This window comes from Haematobia irritans, chromosome 4 (assembly GCF_050003625.1).
Source record: "Haematobia irritans isolate KBUSLIRL chromosome 4, ASM5000362v1, whole genome shotgun sequence".
Lineage (NCBI taxonomy): Eukaryota > Metazoa > Arthropoda > Insecta > Diptera > Muscidae > Haematobia > Haematobia irritans.
The window spans coordinates 86,803,601-86,827,532 of NC_134400.1; the positions used below are offsets into that span (position 1 = coordinate 86,803,601).

Below are 23,932 nucleotides of genomic sequence, written 5' to 3' on the forward strand. Positions count from 1 at the left end.
TCGGAGTTAAAAATTGGCCTCTGTGGTCATATGAGTGTAAATCGGGCGAAAGCTATATATGGGAGCTATATCTAAATCTGAATCGATTTCAACCATAGCTACAATGCTAAATCTACTCCCTGTGCAAAATTTCAACCAAATTGGGCCAAAACTCTGGCTTTTAGGACCATATTAGTCCATATCGGGCGAAATATATATATGGGAGCTATATCTAAATCTGAACCGATTTCGATCAAATTTTGCACACTTGACTATACTACTAATTGTACTCCTAGTGCAAAATTTCAACCAAATTCGGCCAAAAATGGCTTCTGGGGCCATATAAGTCCATATCGGGCGAAAGATATATATGGGAGCTATATCTAAATCTGAACCGATTTCAATCAAATTTTGCACACTTGACTATACGACTAAGTGTTATGTTTGTACAAAATTTCAAGCAAATCGGTATAAAACTCTTGCTGCTGGGTCCATATTAGTGCATATCGGGCGAAAGATATATGGGAGCTATATCTAAATCTGAACCGATTTCAAAATCAATAGGGTTCTATTCTGACCCAAATTGGGAACATGTGCCAAATTTGAAGGCGATTGGACTTAAATTGCGACCTAGACTTTGATCACAAAAATGTGTTCACAGACAGACAGACGGACGGACGGACACGGTTATATCGATTCAGGGACCCACCCTGAGCATTATTGCCAAAGACACCATGTGTCTATCTCGTCTCCTTCTGGGTGTTGCAAACATATGCACTAACTTATAATACCCTGTTCCACAGTGTGGCGCAGGGTATAAATAGTTCATGCCTAAATAAATTTATGTGTACATTGTAAAATTATGTATATTTATTTATACTCGACTTCACGTTCTTCTTCTGGTAGAGTTTTTGAATTTCTTCGAAATTTTCAAACTTTTATACCACAACCATTTTTTATGTTACAAAATTGTTATTTTTGCAATTAAAAAAATAATATTTTTTCCAACAGCTCAGTCCATTTCGTTTATATCAAGCAATGTTTCTGACTGTAAATCTTTAGTAATATACATTTCCAAGTTTCATTGTAACAATTTAATTTAAAAATATTTAAATACAAAAATAAAAATAAAAAAATTTTGGTGTTCGGTCGGAGCAGGAATTGAACCCAGGACCCTTGCATGCAAGGCGGACACTCTAACCACTGCTGCACGTGGCCAACAAATATTTGTTTCTGTTGAATAATGTTTTGTTTGCATCGGCTCGTGGGCGCTGCAAACTATGCTATATAAATGTAACTTATAACGATAATTGTCTACTGGTGACTATAACAGCTACGTAGCCCAGGTGATAGTGTGTTGGCTTACAAACTGTATGGTCTTCGGTTCGATTCACCGGCCAGGCGAAAGGTTAAATTTATAAAATTGAATAATTTATTCAACATTTTTTTTATTACAAAAGAAGGTGCCAAGAACTAAAAAATTTCGTGGAAGTGAAAATTATGTGAGGGAATGATGATGAATGGGCTCAAAATGCTTCCAAACATATAATATGTTCACATAAAACAAACATATTAATGTTTCGGCAATATCCAATAATATATGTGCTTCCTGCAAAATAGGTTTGGAACATATGTTAGAGAAGCGATTTTTTTTGAGGGTGTAAAAAATGTTTTGGTTTTAATTAATTAATAAAATACGAAATTGAAAATCAAATGTGACTGTTTGCTTGTCCCGCGATAATCTGGCAACTCTAGCCCCAAGGGGGAGCCACCGTGGTGCAATGGCTAGCATGCCCGCCTTGCATACACAAGGTCGTGGGTTCGATTCCTGCTACGACCGAACACCAAAAAGTTTTTCAGCGGTGGATTATCCCACCTCAGTTATGCTGGTGACATTTCTGAGGGTTTCAAAGCTTCTCTAAGTGGTTTCACTGGAATGTGGAACGCCGTTCGGACCCGGCTATAAAAAGGAGGTCCCTTGTCATTGAGCTTAACATGGAATCGGGCAGCACTCAGTGATAAGAGAGAAGTTCACCACTGTGGTATCACAATGGACTGAATAGTCTAAGTGAGCCTGATGCATCGGGCTGCCACATAACCTAACCTAACCTAACCTAGCCCCAAGGCTGTCACTTTGGTTCGATGCCGTCGAATGTCAATGGGCGAAAATCCGAATTGAAATTGTGACAAAAATTAAAAGTCGGATATCTCCTTGCTCTATTGCCGACCAGAAGTCGGAGAATCGCGTACCATATTTGCATTAATACTTCTACAGACCAAATAAATTTTCTTTACCAATGTATGTCGCAAAAAATTTTACGAACTAACCGTGGGTATAAATAAATTTCATTGATCGTTAACTAAAGCTGAAGAAAATTTGTATACAATTTTAAGCTGAAATCAAAAAAACAACAACAATGATTAAAGAAAGAACAAAACCAACAATAACAAAACAAAACCAATTTGTATACTTTACTTTTAGTGCATTTCCTGCTTTTATGAGAAGAAAGAGTTGCGTAAATTGCAGTAAAAAATGCTAAAAGAAAATTAAATACAATTTAGTTCGATTTGCGCAGGAGGTAGTTCATTTTTCCCATTAACCAGTTTGCTTTTTTCCTATACAGTTTACGAGAAATGAAAACAAAAATGGTTTTGCTATGGTTTTGTCCATCCAAAAAAGAAGGCAGTGAATTCACCTTCCTATTGGGAAAATGTTGATTAATTTTAGAAAATTTAGGGCAATTTTTGAACATTTTTACTAAACTTTATTACAGACGCCGATATTAAAAAATAACAAATATTTTCATTGACAATTAGGTTTGCGTGAGTTCCAGTTAGTCTACTAGCATTAGCATCTTTAAATTCCTCAAATTTTATAACTGACCTTATTAAGTGACCACAGAAATATTTGTAGATTGCCTTAATTTTTAGTCATCAATTTAAAATACAATTGTCTTTATTCCTTTTAAACATTTCTTAGCATATTTTTTTTTTTGAATTTAATGAGCTAAGAAATAATTTTAACATACCGGAGGTCTGGTGCGAATGAAGACACTGACAAAGTTGTTTAGCCAATATCTCATAGAAGGAACATTTTAAATTTGCACCCATGTACACTGAAAACTAAAGTGGTGCTATATAATTTTTTTTGTTACACAGAGAAGGCATTTGAAGTTTTTCTAATCGACTTTTGATGGTGACAAAAGTCGACAAATAATTTTTTTAAGAAAAAGTAGAAAAATCGACATTGGAGGTGAATATGGATGCAATTACACGGACCAAAAAGACTGTTTTTCATATGTTTGGAACTCAAACTTTTTATCACTTGTTCACAATATTCATGAACTAGCATAACATATTTGCGACATATATGTTAATATCATAATGTTCATAAAGTTAGTGCATATATGTGTCTTTGGCACAAAAGCTCAGAGTGGGCTCCTGAGTCGATATAGCCATGCCCGTCTGTTTGTGAACCCATCTTTGTGATCAAAATCTAGGTCGAAGTTTTAGCCCAATCGACTTCATATTTTGCACAAGTATGTGTTTTGAATCAGAATAGAACCCTATTGATTTTGGAAAAAATGGGTTCAGGTTTAGGTATAGCTCCCATATATACCTTTCGCCCGTTATGCACGTATATGACTCCAGAAACCAGAGTTTTACTCCGATGTATGTGAAATTTCGCACAGGGAGTAGAATTAACATTCTTACTATGCATGCCGAATATGGTCCAAATCGCTATCAAAAGCACAAGCAACAATCAAACAGTTCTAATTATAGAGCATAGTTTTGGGCGCCCACGAGCCAAGATAAAATTATTTTGTGAGACTTTCAATTCCTATCGATATCTTGAAAACAATAATGAAAAGGTACTATGGAAGCCCCCCGACTACGCTCATGATGTTCTTGTCGAGCAATACGTGACTTAGGATCTGATTTGGATTTAGACCTAATTATTGCCATCATATTGTATATTATTGGCATAGACAATCATCCTCCACAGGCTTTAGGTGATCACAAATAAAATTTTCTATTTGATTTGGCAGCAACGTTCCAATTGTCTATAAATGTCTAGACCTAATTATTGCCATCATATTGTATATTATCGGCATAGACAATCATTGGACGAACAACAAGCCTGCATTAGGCTAACATAAAAATCACAAAGCTTAAAAAAAACAAGTAAGGAAAGTCTAAAGTCGGGCGGGGCCGACTACATTATACCCTAAACCACTTTGTAAATCCACATTTTCGATACTACATCAAATCCGTCAAATGTGTTGTGTGCTTATATAAAGGTCTTTGTTCCAAATACATACATTTAAATCTGACTCCATCTGAACAAAATTTATTATCTATAAACTTAAAATTTAAGTCGGCTAATGGCCTGGGATAGTACACTATGTTAGCAAAAAAAATATGGGAAACATTTTAATCTGAACCAATTTTGAGGCAACTTCGCAAAAGTGTATTTATGATTTATCGGTCGATAGATAGGTATTAGAAATAAAGGAAAATTTGAGTCACTTTTACAAGTTTTCGACTTGGCAATGGCGATTTTATAAGGAAAATGTGGATATTTTGGTCATTTTTGTCCAAATCGGAAAAACATATATATGGAAGCTATTTAGAAATCTGAACCGATCTCAACCAAATTTGGCAAGCATACTTAGTATTTTAATTGTACTCCCTGTGCAATATTTAACGTAAATCGGACTACAACTTTGACCTCTGTGGTCATATGATGGAAAATCGGGCGAAAGATATATATGGGAGCTATTTCTAAATCTGACCCGATTTCAATAAAATTTAGCACACATGACTACACTACTAATTGTACTCCTAGTGCAAAATTTCAACCAAATTGGGCTAAAACTCGGGCTTCTGGTGCCATATAAGTCCATATCGGGCGAAAGATATATATGAGATCTATATCTCAATCTGAACCGATTTCACTAAAATTTGGCACACCTGACTATATTATTGTTCTCCTGGTGAAAAATTTCAAACAAATCAGTGTAAAACTCTGGCTTCTGGGCCCATATAAGTGCATATCGGGGGATAGATATATATGGGAGCTATATCTAAATCTGAACCGATTTCTTCTAAAATCAATAGGGTTCTTTTCTGACCCAAAATAAGAACTTGTGCCAAATTTGAAGGCGCTTGGATTTAAACTCCGACGTAGACTTTGATCACAAAAATGTGTTTACAGACTGACGGACATGGTTATATCCGAAGACACCATGTGCCTATCTCGTCTCCTTCTGGGTGTTGCACACATATGCACTAACTTATAATACCCAGTTCCACAGTGTGGCGCAGGGTATAAACAGTTCCAGAAGAAGTTTAGGTATAGTGGCACCCAGGGTTGTATAGTCGAGCCTAATTTGCTCGACTCCGATACCAGCCTCGACTCCAACACCGGGGGTCGGTTTTGAGTAATTGAACTAAATCTCATTTTAATGGCACTCCAATGTTAATTCTATTGTGAAGGGTTCCAACAAATGGACCAATATAAGTATTTCTGGCCAAAAAAAATATTTCCTTTTTTGAGTGTACTAAGCAAACTTATCATTTCATGCATGAGAGTGTCTTAAACTTTCACAGTTCAAATATGATACAATTTTTTTCAAATTAAAATTTGTATAGAATTTTCAAAAATTCATCACAAAAATTAATTGTATCAAGTATTTTTTTTTTTTTTGGATCAATTAGTTTTTTTTTTTTAACTTGTGATTGTGATTGAAACTATCATTTCAGTGATTGAATAAATTTCATTTAAAAATTGATTGAACAAAAATATTTTTTTTGTTCTGTGTAAGACTTCACTTCCATGACATTCATTGGGGTCTGACATGATGGAATTACATATTTAAAATGTTTTGTCATTGTTATTGGCTTTCATCTGTTCATTAAAATATTTTAGATATTTTTTAATTTGAGACTTAAATTGGTTGATTTGAATAGAAACAATGTGATATGGTTAAATTATGTTAAATTTGCAGTAAGTGCCACAAACATTTTTGTAAATCTAAATTTTTTAGAAATTATTAAAATGTATTTTAAAATGTAATTATTCCACAGTTTTCTAACAATCATGTACGTACAAAAATGTTGTTCCATTGTTCCACTACTATACCCCGCCAGTACAACCCGCTACGCCACCAGGGAATAAACCCATTTCATCAAATACGAATAACTTTTATTACATTTGTTCGCATTTTCTCTGGAAAAAAAAAATCCGGACACAAGAGAACATAATGCCTTTAGATTTTGCTCTGTATCCTGAAATACTAAAATGGCTTAAGTCTTCGCAATCACTGCAATGCCATAGTGATTACTTTGATGGCTAAATGTCCACATGAAAATGATTGTAATGCGATTGTTCGCCGTTCAAGTACCCTTAATGCTGAGGAAAATGATAAAAATGACCGGATACATTCAATGGTATCGTTTTTTATGGATAACAACGAAACACTGCAAAAAAGAAACAAAAACGAAATACGACATAGCAATATTGTGTCTTGCAAGTCCATGACAACAGTCAAGAAATAGTGTCGCAAACAATTTTATCAAATTTGTTAGAGTGTGGAGTGTGATTTTGTCTTCATAAATGTAATTATGGAAGTGATTTGTAAAACCATAGAAAACGACGATGAACGCATAGAGACAAGAATGAAGATTCTTGAATATTGCTCAGTATTGATAAGTTGTATACCCAGGGGTTAATAAAATATTTATACCCTAAACCACATAGTAGTGAAGGTATACTTACTTTGATCTGCCAAAAAATGTGCCTATCAGAAATATTGCTTTTAGGCTCCATAAAATATATAATGTTCGACTTAGAATCACCGATCTAGCGCTTGGTGTCCGTCAATGTATTTGTTGTTCGCAGGATTCCGGTCGCAATTATTAACCGATTTTGATGAAATTTGGTATGTGTTATTTTTTTTTTGGCACAGGAACTAACGCTATTGAGTTGTATACCCAGGGGTTAATAAAATATATATTTTTATACCCTAAACCACATAGTAGTGAAGGTATACTTACTTTGATCTGCTAAAAAATGTGCCTACCAGAAAGGATTCCGGTCGCAATTATTAACCGATTTTGATGAAATTTGGTATGTGTAATTTTTTTTTTGGCACAGGAACGAACGCTATTGAAAATCGGATCAAATTTAGATATAGCTCCCATATATATGTATCGCCCGATTTCGATAAATTTGGGGTCAGATTGCGTTCATTTACAAACCGATCGGCATCAAATTTGCCACAAAGTAATCTAATTAACCACCCTTTAGGTGCGCCAAATTTCATCGAAATCGGTTCAGATTTAGATATAGGTCCCATATATATGTATCGCCCGATTTCCCCAAAGTTGGCCATGAGTTCCTTACTTATTAACCCGATTTTCACAAATTTGGCCATAAAACCCTTATTTATCAACGATCTTACTCATATCTTCTATGGCTTACTATAATCTTCTATAGTATTGACTATATGTGCATAATATCATCAAAATCGGTTCAGATTTATACGAGGGCAGTTCGGAAACTTCTTAGCCTAGCACAAAAAGCGCGGTATAAACAGAAAAAAGTTAAGTGTTTTGGAAACTTCCATCTCTGTTATGACGACATGTTCAATTTTGTTTCGATCTGGCAACTCCTTCATATAGAAACAGGTGTTCAAAAAAAGACACATCTGCATTTTTTTTACAATGGAAAATTAGAAATGCGTGCTGTCATTAAATATTTACAGAAAAAGGTTTATCGGGACAAGAAATTCATAATAATATGGTGAATGTGTTAGGTGAAAGTGCTCCTTCATATGCAACAGTAAAAAATTGGGTTGCTGAATTTAAACGTGGTCCTACAAGCATTGAAGATGAACCACGTAGTGGACGTCCAAAAACGGCAACAACAACAGAAATTGTAGCAAAAAAAATTGGAAGTTGTTCCACAAACATTTCTTTTAAAGCCCATCCCAGAATCCCCCATCGAGTTTTTTCAACTTCCGATGCAGTCCTTTTGGACAAGTCCACAAACATTTCTTCTAAAGCGATGCAGTCCTTTTGGACAAGTCCACAAACATTTCTTCTAAAGCCCATCTTGGGATCCCCCAATGATTTTTTTCTACTTCCGATGCTGTCTTTGTGGACAAGTATTAGAAAGTACGCAACCAGGCTATTTTAAGTGCAAATTTTGGACAATTTTACAAAAAAAAAAGAAAATTAATAAATTAAGAAATTAATAAAAAAAGTAAAAAAATAATAATAATAATAATAATAAAAGTAAATTTCATTTCCGCTGGGATTTGAACCTGTGCCGTTTGACTTTTTCGCTTCCATGGAAGTTCTTTTGTAAAGGTTTTGCAAATTATGAGAATAGTTAATTTTTTTTGTTGATTTTTAATGAACAAAATATATTTATACGAAAATATAGGCCGAAAATAAAAAATAAAAACGATGCATAACATAAAAAAATATTTTTTAAAAAAATATTTGATAAAAAATTTCCGCTGGTGAGAATTGAACCTGCGTTTCTTATTTTTTCGTTCATACTAATAAAAAACATCTCGAGAAGCAATTAGAATGTTATTCCTTGATGTCGTATTACGATCATATCACAAATATTTGAATTGACCTTTCGACGCTTTATGTTCAATGGCGTTTGTGGCTGAGTGTGCTAAGGCGTTCTGTTATGGTGCCAACAAACCCAGTTAAAAAATTAGATAATAGGAAAATAATAGTGTAATAAAAATATGGATGAAAAAAAGTGAAATTGGTTGAAAAAATTTTTTTTTTCGCTTTTTAAATTTCTTCATTCAAGTTAACTTCCAGGGCACAATTTCTAAAGCAATGCAAAGGATCCAAAAAGGGAGTACTTCCGTCCTATGACAAGCCCATGTAAAATTCATTGGAGATGATCCAAGTTTGCACTACTTCCGGATCACAGATTGGGGATTCAAACTACTTTTTTGGAAGCTCTTTTTTTGCTGGGATGGTATGGTATTAAATGATCGACGAATAAAAGTGCGTGAAATTGCTAATATCATGGGCATCTCAAATGATCGAGTCCATTTAATTTTGCATGAAGAACTACAGATGAAAAAGCTTTGTGCAAGATGGGTGCCGCATTTGTTAACAGTCGATCAAAAACGCATAAGAATGAACATTTCTCAAGTTTGTTTGGATCGTTTCAAGCGAAATAAAATGGATTTTAAGCGTCGTTTCATAACATGGATCCACTACTATACTCCAGAGACAAAAGAATAATCCAAACAATGGACTGAAGCTGGAGGAAGTGCCCCAAAGAAGACAAAAACAATTCAATTGGCTGGTAGGGTTATGGCAACGGTTTTTTGGGACTTCAAAGGTATTTTATTAATTGACTATCTGCAAAAGGGAAAAACAATAAACTCAGAGTACTTTTGCTACCTTTCGGATCAATTAAATGTACAAATTCGAGAAAAACGTCCTGGCTTACAACACACAAAAATAATTTTTTTTTTAACAATGGCTAAAATCAACGAATTAAAGTACGAGTTGCTTGACCACCCACCTTATTCTCCTGATTTAGCTCCCAGTGACTTTTACTTGTTCCCAAATCTAAAAAGCGTTTTACCTCTAATGAAGATGCAATAACAGTTGTTAACCACTATTTTGAAGACCTTGAGGAAAACTATTTTAATCAAGGGATAGAATTGCTAGAAAAGCGTTGGACTAAGTGTATTCAACTTTCAGGAGATTATATTGAAAAATAAAAATATTTTTGAAAAACTAAGTATTTTCATTCATTGATAGGCTAAGAAGTTTCCGAACCGCCCTCGTATATAGACGTTTCATTAAATGAAATTTACACCGATCGGTCATCTAAAGCTCTAGTGTAGTTCATCAAACTGCTGTTCCATCTTAATTTCTGGTGGAACATCATGCTTTCTCCTGATTTAGCTCCCAGTGACTTTTACTTGTTCCCAAATCTAAAAAGCGTTTTACCTCTAATGAAGATGCAATAACAGTTGTAAACCACTATTTTGAAGACCTTGAGGAAAACTATTTTAATCAAGGGATAGAATTGCTAGAAAAGCGTTGGACTAAGTGTATTCAACTTTCAGGAGATTATATTGAAAAATAAAAATATTTTTGAAAAACTAAGTATTTTCATTCATTGATAGGCTAAGAAGTTTCCGAACCGCCCTCGTATATAGACGTTTCATTAAATGAAATTTACACCGATCGGTCATCTAAAGCTCTAGTGTAGTTCATCAAACTGCTGTTCCATCTTAATTTCTGGTGGAACATCATGCTTTGTGTTTTCGTCCATTTTCCTATCACCTTCAATCCTATCACCGCTATGGCAGGTTACAAAACGCAGATTTTTGTCCTTTTTTGGACAAAGTCCTTTTATTTTCTTTATTTGTGTATCCTTGTGCTTTAATTGCTTGAAGTAGCTTTGTGAATCCATGTCGTATTTCGTAATTTGGGTATGTAATGTCCAATGTCCTTAAGTGATTACCGTTCAATGTGAAGGATATACCTGAACAAACCAAAGGGTACATTGGTAGCAACACAATATTGTGGTATACCGTAATCCTCCAATTACTTGTTGTCTTTTTGCTACGCCAAAGGTGCAGGAATACATGGACACCTATGTATCTCCGATTGATGATGAGTTGGCATTCCAGTGCACGAATCGATTTCGATGAAATGAAGTACTTTTGGAAATTGGATGAATTTACCTCAATCGAATGAGTATCAATTTCCTCAGCAAATGATTGAAGAAAACATGAGTCGTAAAATTCACAGAAAACAGTGGGATGGAATTTGGAGAAGATTTGAAATTTTCTGAAATTACTTCAAAGTACATAGTCCGATTGACACAACTTGTTAAGCAACTAAGTTTTGAAGTCTCTTGAAAATATGTACCTACAACAGTTACTCCAAGTACAGAAACGTAGTATACATAGTCTCCTGGCGGTGGTCTATACGGCGGTGTTTCCAACCGCATTGAAAAAAAGCATGCTCGGTTCCAAAGATTTTGTCTTTACTTTAACAAGTTTTTGGTATTGATTCCGTGCCAAAGAAGCGGAGAATTCAAGTAAGGATACTTTAAAAACGAGTTAAAGACAACTTTATTTTCCAAATTCAAACTCAACTTCCAGTAGAAATTATGCTGCTTCAAGTAAAAAACGTCTTTAAAATAAAGTGTTGAAAAACATGTGCTATTTTTGAACGATTTTTTGCCTTGTAGTCAAGATGCAAAAAGACAACAAATTTAAAGACAATTTCATTAATTTTTAAGAATTTTTATGAATTATTAAAGTCAAGTTGAGCTTAGCCCAAAATTTTTTTCTTTCATGTTATAATACCCATTTTTAAGTCAAATCACTTAATTATAAGGACAATACGGGTTCATTGAAAAGTTTATCGATATATGTATTGAAGCAGATATATATATATACTTGAAGCAGAATCAGAGAATGAAGCTGCCGAATCGCGCCGCCTGTTTCAGTCGCAGCCGACCATTTTTTGCCAGTCGAATATGTCGACTCGCCTCGACTCAAATTTAACCGCCGATTAAACAAAAATATCGGTTTAAATCAGAAAAATGTATTAATAATTGTTGTATTTTTTGGCCAAATTGTGAACCATCAATCAATTTCAAGGTGCTATAATAATTGTACAAAAATTTGGCTCAGAAAATTTGAATGAAATGTTCATTTGATTGTAAGATTGGTTGTACAACTAATCTCATTACCATTCGAATAATATAAATATGTCTCCGCCGAAGAGACATATTTATAGCGGCTTAGCCGGCAAACCTTCGCCGCCGTTGGCAAAAATTTAGTGTCAGCCGCCGGCGACAATAATGGGTCGGCTTTATTCTCTGATCAGAATATGTTTCGGATTATATGTTACAGAGGCATTTTTTTGTTTGTTTTGAGGGTGTAGAAAGCTAAAGGAAGCAGCAATATAAAAATAATCAAGGGAAGGACAAAATCTTTGAATTGAAATAAACATTTTTTGAGAATATGATTAAAAATCTCTTTACATAGAAATTAATGTGGAGAAATTTAAACAAATTTAATTTTTTTTAGATTGTTCCTTTTTTTTTAATAAAATCCGAAATACTGAAACAGTAGCATATCGGAAGAACTAATGCGAAATCAGTGCAATGGAAACATTAAAATATGACCTCCGCCCTATGATAAGCACATGAAAAATTCATTACTTCTGAGTCGATTTTGTACCACTTCCGAATCCAAGAAGAACACTTTAATTGTTTTTATGCTTGACATCTTTGTTGTATGCTTTAGATCCCAGTCCAATTGGAAAACCACGTCTTATCCTGCACTCAAGAAAAAAAATTTACTTGTAATAGATACTGGAAAGAGAAAAATATTTTCTTAATTAAAACAAGTAAGGAAAGTCTAAAGTCGGGCGGGGCCGACTACACGCAAAAAAATAATTCTTTCCTCCCAAACGAAATTTTAGACAAACAAAGTTCGTTTCTCATTTGCTTTTCGCTGTAAGGAAGTGTATTTGGAAGAAAAGTATATACTTTTTGTGATAAACGTTTATTCTTTTCCAGGATGTAAAAACAATTTCATAAAGACTAGCTCAAAAAAAAACATTATTTTCTTGCTAATTGCATTGTCCCTCACATCTTTCTCACATCCACGAGGATTTTTAGTTCTTAACATCTTTCCTGTAATACCAACAATGTAGAAGAAATTATACGATTTTATAAATTTTTAAAATTTTTTTTACCTTTCGCCTGGACGGAGAATCGAACCGCGGACCATGCACATCGTAAGCCAACACACTAACCACTGAGCTATGTACCTGTTATGGTCATCAATAGACAAATATTCATATAAGTTATATTTATATAGCATAGCTTGCGGCGCCCACGAACCGAATAAACAAAGTTTATTTAACAGAAACAAACATTTAGTTTGGCACCGTGGAGCAGTGGTAGCTACGTCCGACTCTCATGCCAAGGGTCGTGGGTTCGATCCCTGCTTCGGCCAAAGTTTTTTTTGCTTTTGTTTTTTTTTTTTTACATAGATTCCAGATATATTCGGAAGATTCCGAAAAAATGTTCAACATTACATTGTACTATATTAAATTTTGAACTGTAAAATGTGTCTTATTAAAGACCTAAAGTCAGAAAAGAACAGTGTTTGATATAAACGAAATGGACTGTGTTGTTATTTCAAAAATAACTTTTTTTATTGAAAAAATAAAAATTTTGTAACAAACGAATTTTTTTGGTGATAAAAGTTTAAAATTTTCGAAGCAATTCAAAAAACTCTAACAAAAGAAAAACGTTTTCGGTACACGTTTTCCAAACGTTTTTTTTCTTTGCGTGTATATTATACCCTGCACCACTTTGTAGATTTAAATTTTCGATACCATATCATATCCGTCAAATGTGTTGGGGACTATATATAAAGTTTTGTCCCAAATACATACATTTAAATTTAACAAAATCTATAGACTCAAAATTTAAGTCGGCTAATTCACTAGGGTGGAACACAATGTTAGTAAAACAGTTTGGCGCAGGGTATAAATATGGGAAACATTTAAATCTGAAGCAATTTTAAGGAAACTTCCCAAAAGTTTATTTATGATTTATCGCACGATACATATGTATTAGAAGTTTATGAAAATTAGAGTCATTTTTACAACTTTTCGACTAAGCAGTGGCGATTTAACAAGGAAAATGTTGGTATTTTGACCATTTTTGTCGATATCAGAAAAATATATATATGGGAGCTATATCTAAATCTGAACCGATTTCAATCAAATTTGGCACACATGGCTATATTACTAATTGTACTCCTAGTGCAAAATTTCAACCAAATTGGGCCAAAACTCTGGCTTCTGGGGCCATATAAGTCCATATCGGGCGAAAAGTATATATGGAAGCTATATCTAAATCTGAACCGATTCAATCAAATTTGGCACACATGACTATACTACCAATTGTACTCCTTGTGCAAAATTTCAAGCTAATCGGGATAAAACTCTGGCTTCTGGGTCCATATAAGTGCATATCGGGCGAAAGATATATATGGGAGCTATATCTAAATCTGAATCGATTTCAACCAAATTTGGCACGCATAGCAATAATGCTAAATCTATTCACTGTGCAAAATTTCAACCAAATTGGGCCAAAACTCTGGCTTTTACGACCATATTAGTCCATATCGGGCGAAAGATATATATGGGAGCTATATCTAAATCTGAACCGATTTCTTCCAAAATCAATAGGGTTCTATTCTGATCCAAATTAGGAACATTTGCCAAATTTGAAGGCGATTGGACTTAAATTGCGACCTAGACTTTGATCACAAAAATGCGTTCACGGACGGACGGACAGACGGAAATGGTTATATCGACTCAGGGACCCACCCTGAGCATTATTGCCAAAGACACCATGTGTCTATCTCGTCTCCTTCTGGGTGTTATAAACATAGGCACTAACTTATACCCTGTTCCACAGTGTGGCGCAGGGTATAAAAAGCTTTAAACCAAATACGTAAAATCCTCAAAATAAGTCTTAGCCTATAATTGAATCAGTTTTGTCTTAAATCAATACGATCTCTTCGCTTTGAAAGACATACAACTGTAACTGAAGGACGCGAATTTTCAAGATACGCGTCCTAAATTTAAGGAAAAATAGTTTTGAAGTAAAGATTATGAACTTTCATTTATATTGTGTGTTCTAAACATAAGGTTCCATAATCTTCTATATTAGGTCAATATTTTTTACACAACACACGCAGAGAAGGAATATGATCACCCCAATCATTTTTCAAGAGCATAATGTTACCTTTTCACGGCAAACATGTAACATGTTTGTCGAAACCATGTTGGAAAGCATTTGACTTCGGATTTGTTCACTCAAATGCTTATAACTTTGTCATTTGTCGGTCGTTTTTCTTCGAGTTGGTCTTATAACTTATGTTAGAAAATCATTTATATGACCATGAAGAGAAATTTAATGGTTTGGACTTTTCCGGCTGAAAAGGGTCACTGTAAAAAATGATTTTTTTTTTGAAATTTGTCCTTTTTGCATCGATATTTTTCGTCATTTCAATACCTTTCATTTAAGTGTCAACAACTATATAATCGGACATTTCTAACTCGAGATATAATTTGTTTAGTGAAAAAAAGAGCGAAAAACTAAAAATAAAGGGATATCTCAAAAACTTTTCCATAAAAAAAATTTAATTTTTTTACGAATTCATCAGATCAAAATAAATAAGAAAAGTCGCATCTCATTAAATGCACATGAAAACAAAAAAAATATATATTTTGTAAACTAGTGTAATTGGTAAGATTGAAGTAATGTTTGGCACATACTCGCCACTGTTCGTCTTTTCGTTTCCAGATCTAAATGAAATCATCAAAGTTATTTTTTTTATTTCGATGGTGGACTATTTGGAATTAATTTACAAGTACTCATAATCTCAAACACTTCTTTTTAATCTTTTAATTAAGTGAAACGTTATGGAAAACACTTCGTAATACTTGAACTTATCTTTTGTTTACTTACAGATATTGCCATCAAGCGAAAGGACAGACATCTCTCATGACCCACCCATTGAAGCGAATATGAGTTAGACATCAGCACACATAATAAGTGTCCATAGCAACATATACTAAGACTAAGAACTTTGACACCAAATATTTCCTTCCCATATATCCTGGCCGTCAGCTGTGGGATCATTTTACACCAGGAACAATTAAAAACCTCCCTCACATTACAAGAACAAAGCTAACAAGCGAAGAAAAATGTGGCAATGGCCATGATAGCACCATCGATAATTGCTGGACCAAATTATGGTGGTCCCAGTAATTTTGTTTACCATGGCATTGATGCTACATTGAAGGCAAATAGTTCCCCCCAAAATTATGCAGTCATACAAAATGGCTCTGGACCAGAAAACAATTAGCCAAAGTGTTGAGTACATAAAAATTTGGAAACATATCAAGTGGCGGCAACGACCCATTCACCCAACCCCAGCCCCGCTATTCAGTCAAGTGAAGTGAATTGAAGTGTATTTGGCCCCACATCAAGAGTAACAAAACGAAACGAGAGAAGAGAAAGACTCGCGAGTGTAGAAACGAAAACATAACCGGAAACGGAAATTAATGGCCCTAGCCGTTATGGTCGTCATCGTTCCCAATGGTGGCGAATGAGTAATAAAAATAATTTCACATATGTATACGAAAATAATTAAACGATCAAAATTGTTGGTGTTTTTCTTTTGAAAAACGCAAAGTGATTTTTTTCCTGAATTTTTTTTAAGATTTTTATGTTTGTGCAATCAACGAAAAAGCCTTTGTACTTACAAGCGATTGCGTTTCACTTTTTTCACAATTTTAAGTGAGTAATCATTCCCCCCCGAATACGAAAACCGAAACATCATTGTTGAAGCTCAAACATAACTCCAGTTGGCAAGGATTTCTTCTGGACTTTTTGATTGAACGAAAAATAAAAACAGCTTTTTCCATACCACCGATAATTAAAGAGAGGTGTTTAGCATCGGATTGCAAACACGAGGAGCAGACGAGGAGGAGGTCATAGGGCCCCCGAAATACTTGGGACAATATCTTTGTGGTACATTAAGGGACATTGACAATAAACTAATTTTCCCACTCCCTAGCGCCTTAGCATAAAACCACAAACAATGGCCCTGGTAACATCCAAAAATGACAATATTTTGGCCAATGGCCTGTTAGGTGACAACGGCAATAGCCGCATTAAGGTAATGACCAATCGAGCCAAAAGGACCAAACATCAGAAATTGCTTTTGGCAACTAAAGCAAGTGGCGGCGGTGAGGTCAGTGATGAAGCTAATGATGGAGGTAGTGACATGCAATGGACAACTACAGCTACTGAAATATCACCATTAGCCTGTTCATCAAATACGACTACAGCAGCAGTAGTCCCATCATCCTCAGAGCCATCAAGTGGTGGTATTGGTCTCCTGTCAAATCTAGAATTGGGACGACGACATAGTCTACAGTCTCGATTTAAACATGAATCCTATAAGGATGAAGCACCAAGTGGCAATGACAGCTCCCACCATCAACCAAATACAGCATGGCACAATAGTAGCAGTAGCCGCCGCACCGTAAGAAGTAACAACGTTGGACACTATAACCATCAACAGCCTACACATCACCCCCTCTCTCATACACAACATGGTAATCTTAATAAAAGCTCCATGGACACTGGGTCAAGTCATCCGCAGAACGCACAGAATCCATTCCCGCGAGACCACAGCTACAATAGTAGTGGTCATAGTGTTGGTGACATTTGTCCCGAGGCCGGTGTTCTGTTTCGTGGCCAACATTATTCGGATAATGACTCTGGCCTAACCAGCGATTCTTCACCAACGGCTTCCTTCGCCGGCGACAATGAACCTTTACTGTATGCAGCGTCCACAACAACGCCCACCAGCCATGTCATATCTCCGTCTGCCTCGTTACATAAACAACCGCCGCAGCAAGGTAGTTCGCATCATCAGAAGGCTACCCAGCAACCTCTGTTAACCTCTTCAGCATCATCTGAGCTCCTTTTGCCACCCGCCAGCAATGAGACCTACAAAATCACCTCCTGCTCGTCCGGCAAATATCATCCTCACCATAATCACCAGCAACATCACACGAAAAGTCACCAAATGCACTCGTCCACATTAGCATCCACATCCGCATCTTCATCGTCGTCATCCTGCAATTGCTGCAGCAATTTTATTGCCCGTTGCTGTTTTGGTTTGCCGCATCTGAAAGCCATCAATGTGCGGCGCTGTGTATTGGCCCTGTTTGCCATAACAGTGGTGACCATATTCTATTATACGCACTACATGGATTCCGGTGTTTTTGTGGGGTAAGTTTTTCATTTCCCAATGTTTTCGGTGTGTGTGTGTAGTTTTGTTTGTCTGTGGTCGTTGCATAAAATAGGGATCCAAGGAAGAATATTAGTTTTTTTTTGGTTAATGAAATTTTTTACGAATTCTCAATGGACTGTCCGTCTTACATTCAACGAATCAAGTTTCCCGCGATAGATTAGCGACTGTCCGTATTTATCATAACCGACTAATCATTTTTTTAATGCAGATTAAAATTGCAGACGTCCAATGGACCGAAATTTATATATTCTAACCGAAGAGTTATCCCTTTATTAATAATTAATTTAATTTGCTTATTCTGGCGAACTCGTTTATAACGTACCCCGGTACAACTGGCTATTTTTCAGATCCCAAAATTTTTTCTAGAATTTTCAAAGATTTGGTTTGGTTAGTTTAGCTTGTAGAGAATGACACCGATTTCTGAATCAAATTAATGTCCACTTGGACCACTTGTGATTTCTAAGGTTAGTTTCGCATTTTCTTCTTTTAAGTTGCTCAGAACTTCCATTTATTCGACTTCTTTAACGTTGTTTAAAACTTGCAACCAGAGGCCCTGATGGTGGCGAGTAATGCTGGATAGTGGTAACTTCCGGGTCCAGACGCCATCCACAAATGTCATCACCTTCACCGGCAATTCTTCCTAGTATGTTATGTCCAATTGAAGGCCTCAATTCATGTCTGTTCGTCGCCGTTCCTACACCCTCAAAAAAAATCGCTTCTCTAACATATGTTCCAAACATATTTTGCAGGAAGCACATATATTATTGGATACTGCGGAAACATTAATATGTTTGTTTTATGTGAACATATTGTATGTTTGGAAGCATTTTGAGCCCAAAAATACTTTATGCTTGGAAGAATTTCCCCAAAGAAGATTGTGCTCATTCCCTCACATAATTTTCACTTCCGCGAAATTTTTTAGTTCTTGGCACATTTTTCTGTAATACAAATAATGTTAAAGAAATTATTCGATTTTATAAATTTTTAAAATTTTACCTTTCGCCTGGACGAAGAATCGAACCGAGGACCATACAGTTTGTAAGCCAACACACTATCCAATGGGCTACGTAGCTGTTATACACGCTCACAAAAAATCGCTTCTGTAACATATACTCCCAAATATATTTTGCTTCAAGCATATATATTTTTGGGTATTGCCCAAACATTTATATGTTTGATCTCTACCAATATATAATATGTTTGAAAGCATATTGGTCTAAACAATATATGTTTGGGTAGTCTAAGTTCCAAACATTTTGTATTTTTGCATCCAAATTCAATAATGTTGTCTTCCAAAAAACAATATGTTATTATGTGAACATATAATATGTTTGGAAGCATTTTGCACCCAAAAATATTATACGCTTAAAAAAAATTCTCCCAAACAATATTGTGCTCAAAATTTTATTTATTTATTTATATATTTACAATCATAATGAATTATGAAAATAAACAGGTAATATAGGTGCTAACAACATAGGTTTTCGACCTGAATGCTTGTTTCTGCCCAATTGTATATTCCCCCACATCTTTCTCACTTCCACGAGATTTTTTAGTTCTTATCACCTTTTTCTGTAATACAAACATTGTAGAAGAAATTATTCAATTGTATGATTTTTTTATTTTAATTTGACCTTTTGCCGGACGGGGATTCGAACAGCGGACCACACAGTTTGTAAGGATCAAAGAAGTAGCTGACCAAGGAAAAATAAAATGTTAATTTTGTAATAACAAGCAACAACCACCAACTTAATTCAATATCGCTCCCTGTTAAATAGCGCTCCAAGCTACTAAACACATATATGTTTATAGGCTATTTCTAAATTAATATACGTTTGCATCCAAGCATATTATATTTACAAACATTTTATGTCCCAAACATAATATGTTCTAACATATTGACATATATGTCCCAAACATGTTATGCTAGTTTATGAACATTATATGCTTGCACTCAAAAATATTGTGTTTAAAAATTTGTGTTCCAAACATATAATGTTTATAGCCAAACATATGAAAACCAGTCCTTTTCATCCGTGTAGTCACCAGTAGACAATTATCGTTATAAGTTGCATTTTATATAGCATAGTTTGCAGCGCCCACGAGCCCATGCAAACATAACATTATTTAACAGAAACATACATTTGTTGGCCACGTGGAGCAGTGGTTAGCATGTCTGCCTTGCATTCAAAGGGTCGTGGGTTCAATCCCTGCTACGACCAAACACCATTTTTTTTTTTAATTTTCACATTTATATTAAATTTTTATAATGAAACTTCGAAATGTGGGTTATTAAAGATTTACAGTCAGAAACAGTGCTTGATATAAACGAAAGGGACTGAGCTTTTTTGGATAAAACATTATTTTTTTATTGCAAAAACAACAAGTTTGTAACAAAAAACTGTTTTTGGTATAAAAGTTTGAAATTTTGGAAGGAATTCAAAAACTTTAACAAAAGAAGAACGTGGAGTCGAGTATAAACATACATAAATAATTTTATAATATACTCATAAATTTATTTAGGCATGAACAGTTTTTTACTAGCTTTTAACAACATTTTAAATGCACTTAAAACTTTTGTACTTAATTTAGTTTTTACCTTTAAGTTGGCATTATCGCTCTAAAATGACCCTGTTTTGCCTTGTTTTTTAATAATTCATTTTAAAGAAACTAAACTTTTTCAATTCTTTTAGCTTCAAAACTCGAACTTAATGCCCGCTTTTATATTTGAAGGTGTCCATCAACTCCTCTTGGACTACTTATTAATAAAGAAGAACTAAACTTTGTTTTTATACATTTTACTGTTTAATTTTTTACTATTTGCTCCTTTTTTATTTTACTGTACGAACTGTAAAAAGAGTATAGTGCCCTTTCGTTATTTGTATGAAGATCCCTTTGTAATTTTTGTATATTTTACACCGTTTTTTTTTTAAATTTCCTTTGCCTGAATATTTTGACTTACTCCACGTGCGTTCCGATTTCTTTTAATGAACCAAGAAAAAAATTGTGCCCATTATGCCAAAATGATAAACAAAACACATGTCCATACATACATAAAATGCTGCTCTGAAGGCGAACACAAATGTCTTTTCTATTCCCTTGGTTCCGAATGCCTATTCTCTTTACTCCGAATACTCATTCTAATATTCAAATTAAATAATATTTAGCCTTAAACATATCAAATTTTTGGCAGTTTTTGATTCTCTCGCTGTGTTATGTTGATATCTTTCATCAACCCTCCAAGTTTCCATCTCTATTTCTTTCTCTATACTCTCTCTCTCTCTCTCTCTGAGTAAAATATCACAACGTATATATGTTTACCCGAAATTTGTAAATATATATTCACACATATTATTTTTATGAGACATTCATGCCCCAAACATAATATATTCTAACATATTAACATATGTGTCCCAAACATTTAGTGTTTGTTTAGGAACATTACATGTTTGCACTTAAATATATTGTGTTTAAAAATTGTGCCCGAACACACATTTTGTTTATATCGGAACATATTAAAAACATATTTTTCTAACAGTGTACGGTTCTTTTCGTCCAATATCAACTTGGTTTGCTCGCAACCTTTCGAGGAGATCCAACATATTTGAAATTAATCCTGTAAAGGATTTTCCAAATAAATGACCCCGACGTCTATTACTTTCATTAAAGTACAACACTCCGACAACAAAGACTGTTTTTTATATGTTTGGGTGTAAAAATTATATGTTTGGAACTCAAATTTTTAGCACATTATTTTTAGGTGTAAAGTTAAAAAACTAGCCTAACATGTTTGCGACATATATGTTAGAACATATTATATTTGGGACATGGCATTGTTTTAAATACAATATGTGTGGATGCAAACATATATTAATTTAGAAATTGCCTATGAACATATATGTGTTTAGAAAGAGTGACCGGGAGAGTATGCTGCAAGTAAAAAAAGTAAAATGGAAGTAACCAATTGTCGCCTTAAAAATATACATACACATAGAAAATTTCATTAAAAGTTTTGTCTACCAGTGTATGCCTAAGGTGAAACATAATATGTTTGTACAAACAATATATTTTTTTGGACCAGTCCCGAAAATATATATGCTTGAAGCAGAATGCGTCTGGGCGTATATGTTACAGAAGCGATTTTTTGAGGGTGCTGTGAATAAACTTAACTTATTTGAGTAAATTAAAATTTACAGAGGACGTTGGAAGAGGGTACCTGAGCTTTTGAAGAAAAGTTCAAGGACGATTTAGGGTGGTCTCTATACAAAACTCGCCTACATTATTTTTCGATATTTGATCCGAAAAGGGGGGCATCCCTTTTTTAAGAGAATAAAGCCAAATCTAAATTCTCTGATTTACTTGAAATTTTGCGGGGTAGCGTGGGAGCGTGTAATTAAATTAATGCGATATACATGATTTTTCGATATCTGGCCGGGGAACAAAAACTCTTTCGAATAGTGATAAATCTAAAATTCTTTTATTTACATGGAATTTATAAGGAACGTGGGGAAGGTTATAACATGAATATAGTGGATGTGATTTTGCAATATCTGGTCGGGGTGAGGCACGTCCTCCTTGCCCGATTTTGTGAAAATTTAAAGTTTTCACATTTTCACAGTTGAATGTGATCTCTAAATGGGTCAAAGGACTTAATTTTTTTGATACTTGCACCAGGAAAGATCCTTTTTGCCAGACATCTCATGTTCAGGAGAGGGATATATCCCCTTACCAAACCATGCTTGAAATTCACAGAAAATGTGAAGGATGGTCCAACGACTTGGGTAAAATACCCTCCTCTGTCCGACGTTTTGTTAAGAAAATTCACAAAATCCTTTTTATACCATGTGTACAAAAAGACATAGGGTTGATAATGCATCCTATGCCTTATTGTACACATCCTTTAAAAACGAATAATTAAGTTTTCCCGATTTGTTTCAAATATAAAGGACAGGGGAGAAAAGGAGTGTTTCCCTTGGCCTTACTCTTTAAAAGAGTTCACCGGTTTAAGTTTTTGGTTGATAACTTCGCAAGCGGTCAAAGTTAATAATTCTGCATATCTTTGAAAGCGTTCCAGCGATAAAAACTGGATAACGCATTGTCAGACCAATTTTACTTCGAATTTCCGAATTCATATTTTTATCAAATATCGGCATTATCTGCTTTCTTAACCTCCAGCAAAAGATGCCGTGATCAAAATTATGTTATGAAACCAAAACCACAAATTTGGGCCCTTATTTCACTATGAAATAAATCCCCAAAGTATGTTATGAAATAATACCCAAAAAAATTAAATAAATCCCTAAAATGCAAATTGAAATTTATCTCCACTATTATGGGGTGTTATACGTCCCCATAAGGGTAAAAATTAGTTTGCCTAATCTTTTGTATTAGGTTAATACTTTTACAGTGTATTTCTAAGTTATGTTGCAGTTCATGTAGTATCACAATATTTTGATGTTATAAGGAAGCCCAATAAACCAGTCACCCTCTATTACTTAACCTACCTCAGCGAAGATTTTTTCTTCTCTTAGTTTCTTTCCATACTCTAAAATATAATATCGCACTCTAGTGGTTCGTTTGTGATGGAAATTGACATGTAATGAAATGCAAATTATTGTACTGATGGGGAAATAGTTTTCCGTGCTCTAGAACCCCAATGTTCGCCCAATCTTTTAGTTTGCAAAATTTCTCCTCTCTCCTCTTTGAAAACTTCAATCACCGGCAATAGAAAAAGTAGACGCTTAAGGCATTGCATTTGCTTTCTGACCACAAAGGACGAAAGCAAAAAGAAGGGAGGTGGGTAGTATCAAACGGAAATTTGTTGAATTCACGTTAAACTCTGTTTTGCATTTTACCCCGTCGTTTTCCATTCTTCTGTACTTAAACCACAAGAATGTAGTTTAACAGAATGACTTTACTCCTTCCACAGGCTTGTGCTACATTTCTATAATGGTGTTATGGGTTTTTTGCTCCACCGGGAAATAGACGCAATTTTGAAAGCGGAAAGGAACTGA

At 34.6% G+C, this 23,932-nt stretch overlaps 1 protein-coding gene across 2 annotated transcripts in view; it reads left to right on the top strand.

Moving 5' to 3' along the window:
• sfl (N-deacetylase and N-sulfotransferase sfl) overlaps nucleotides 1-23,932 on the top strand; it is a 554,720-nt gene that overhangs the window by 288,285 nt on the left and 242,503 nt on the right. For both annotated transcript variants that reach the window (XM_075305924.1, XM_075305925.1), the window contains exon 3: nucleotides 15,559-17,896. In XM_075305924.1, the coding sequence (XP_075162039.1) occupies nucleotides 16,695-17,896 (1,202 nt within the window). In that variant the 5' untranslated portion in view covers nucleotides 15,559-16,694. The remainder of the gene's footprint in view (nucleotides 1-15,558; nucleotides 17,897-23,932) is intronic.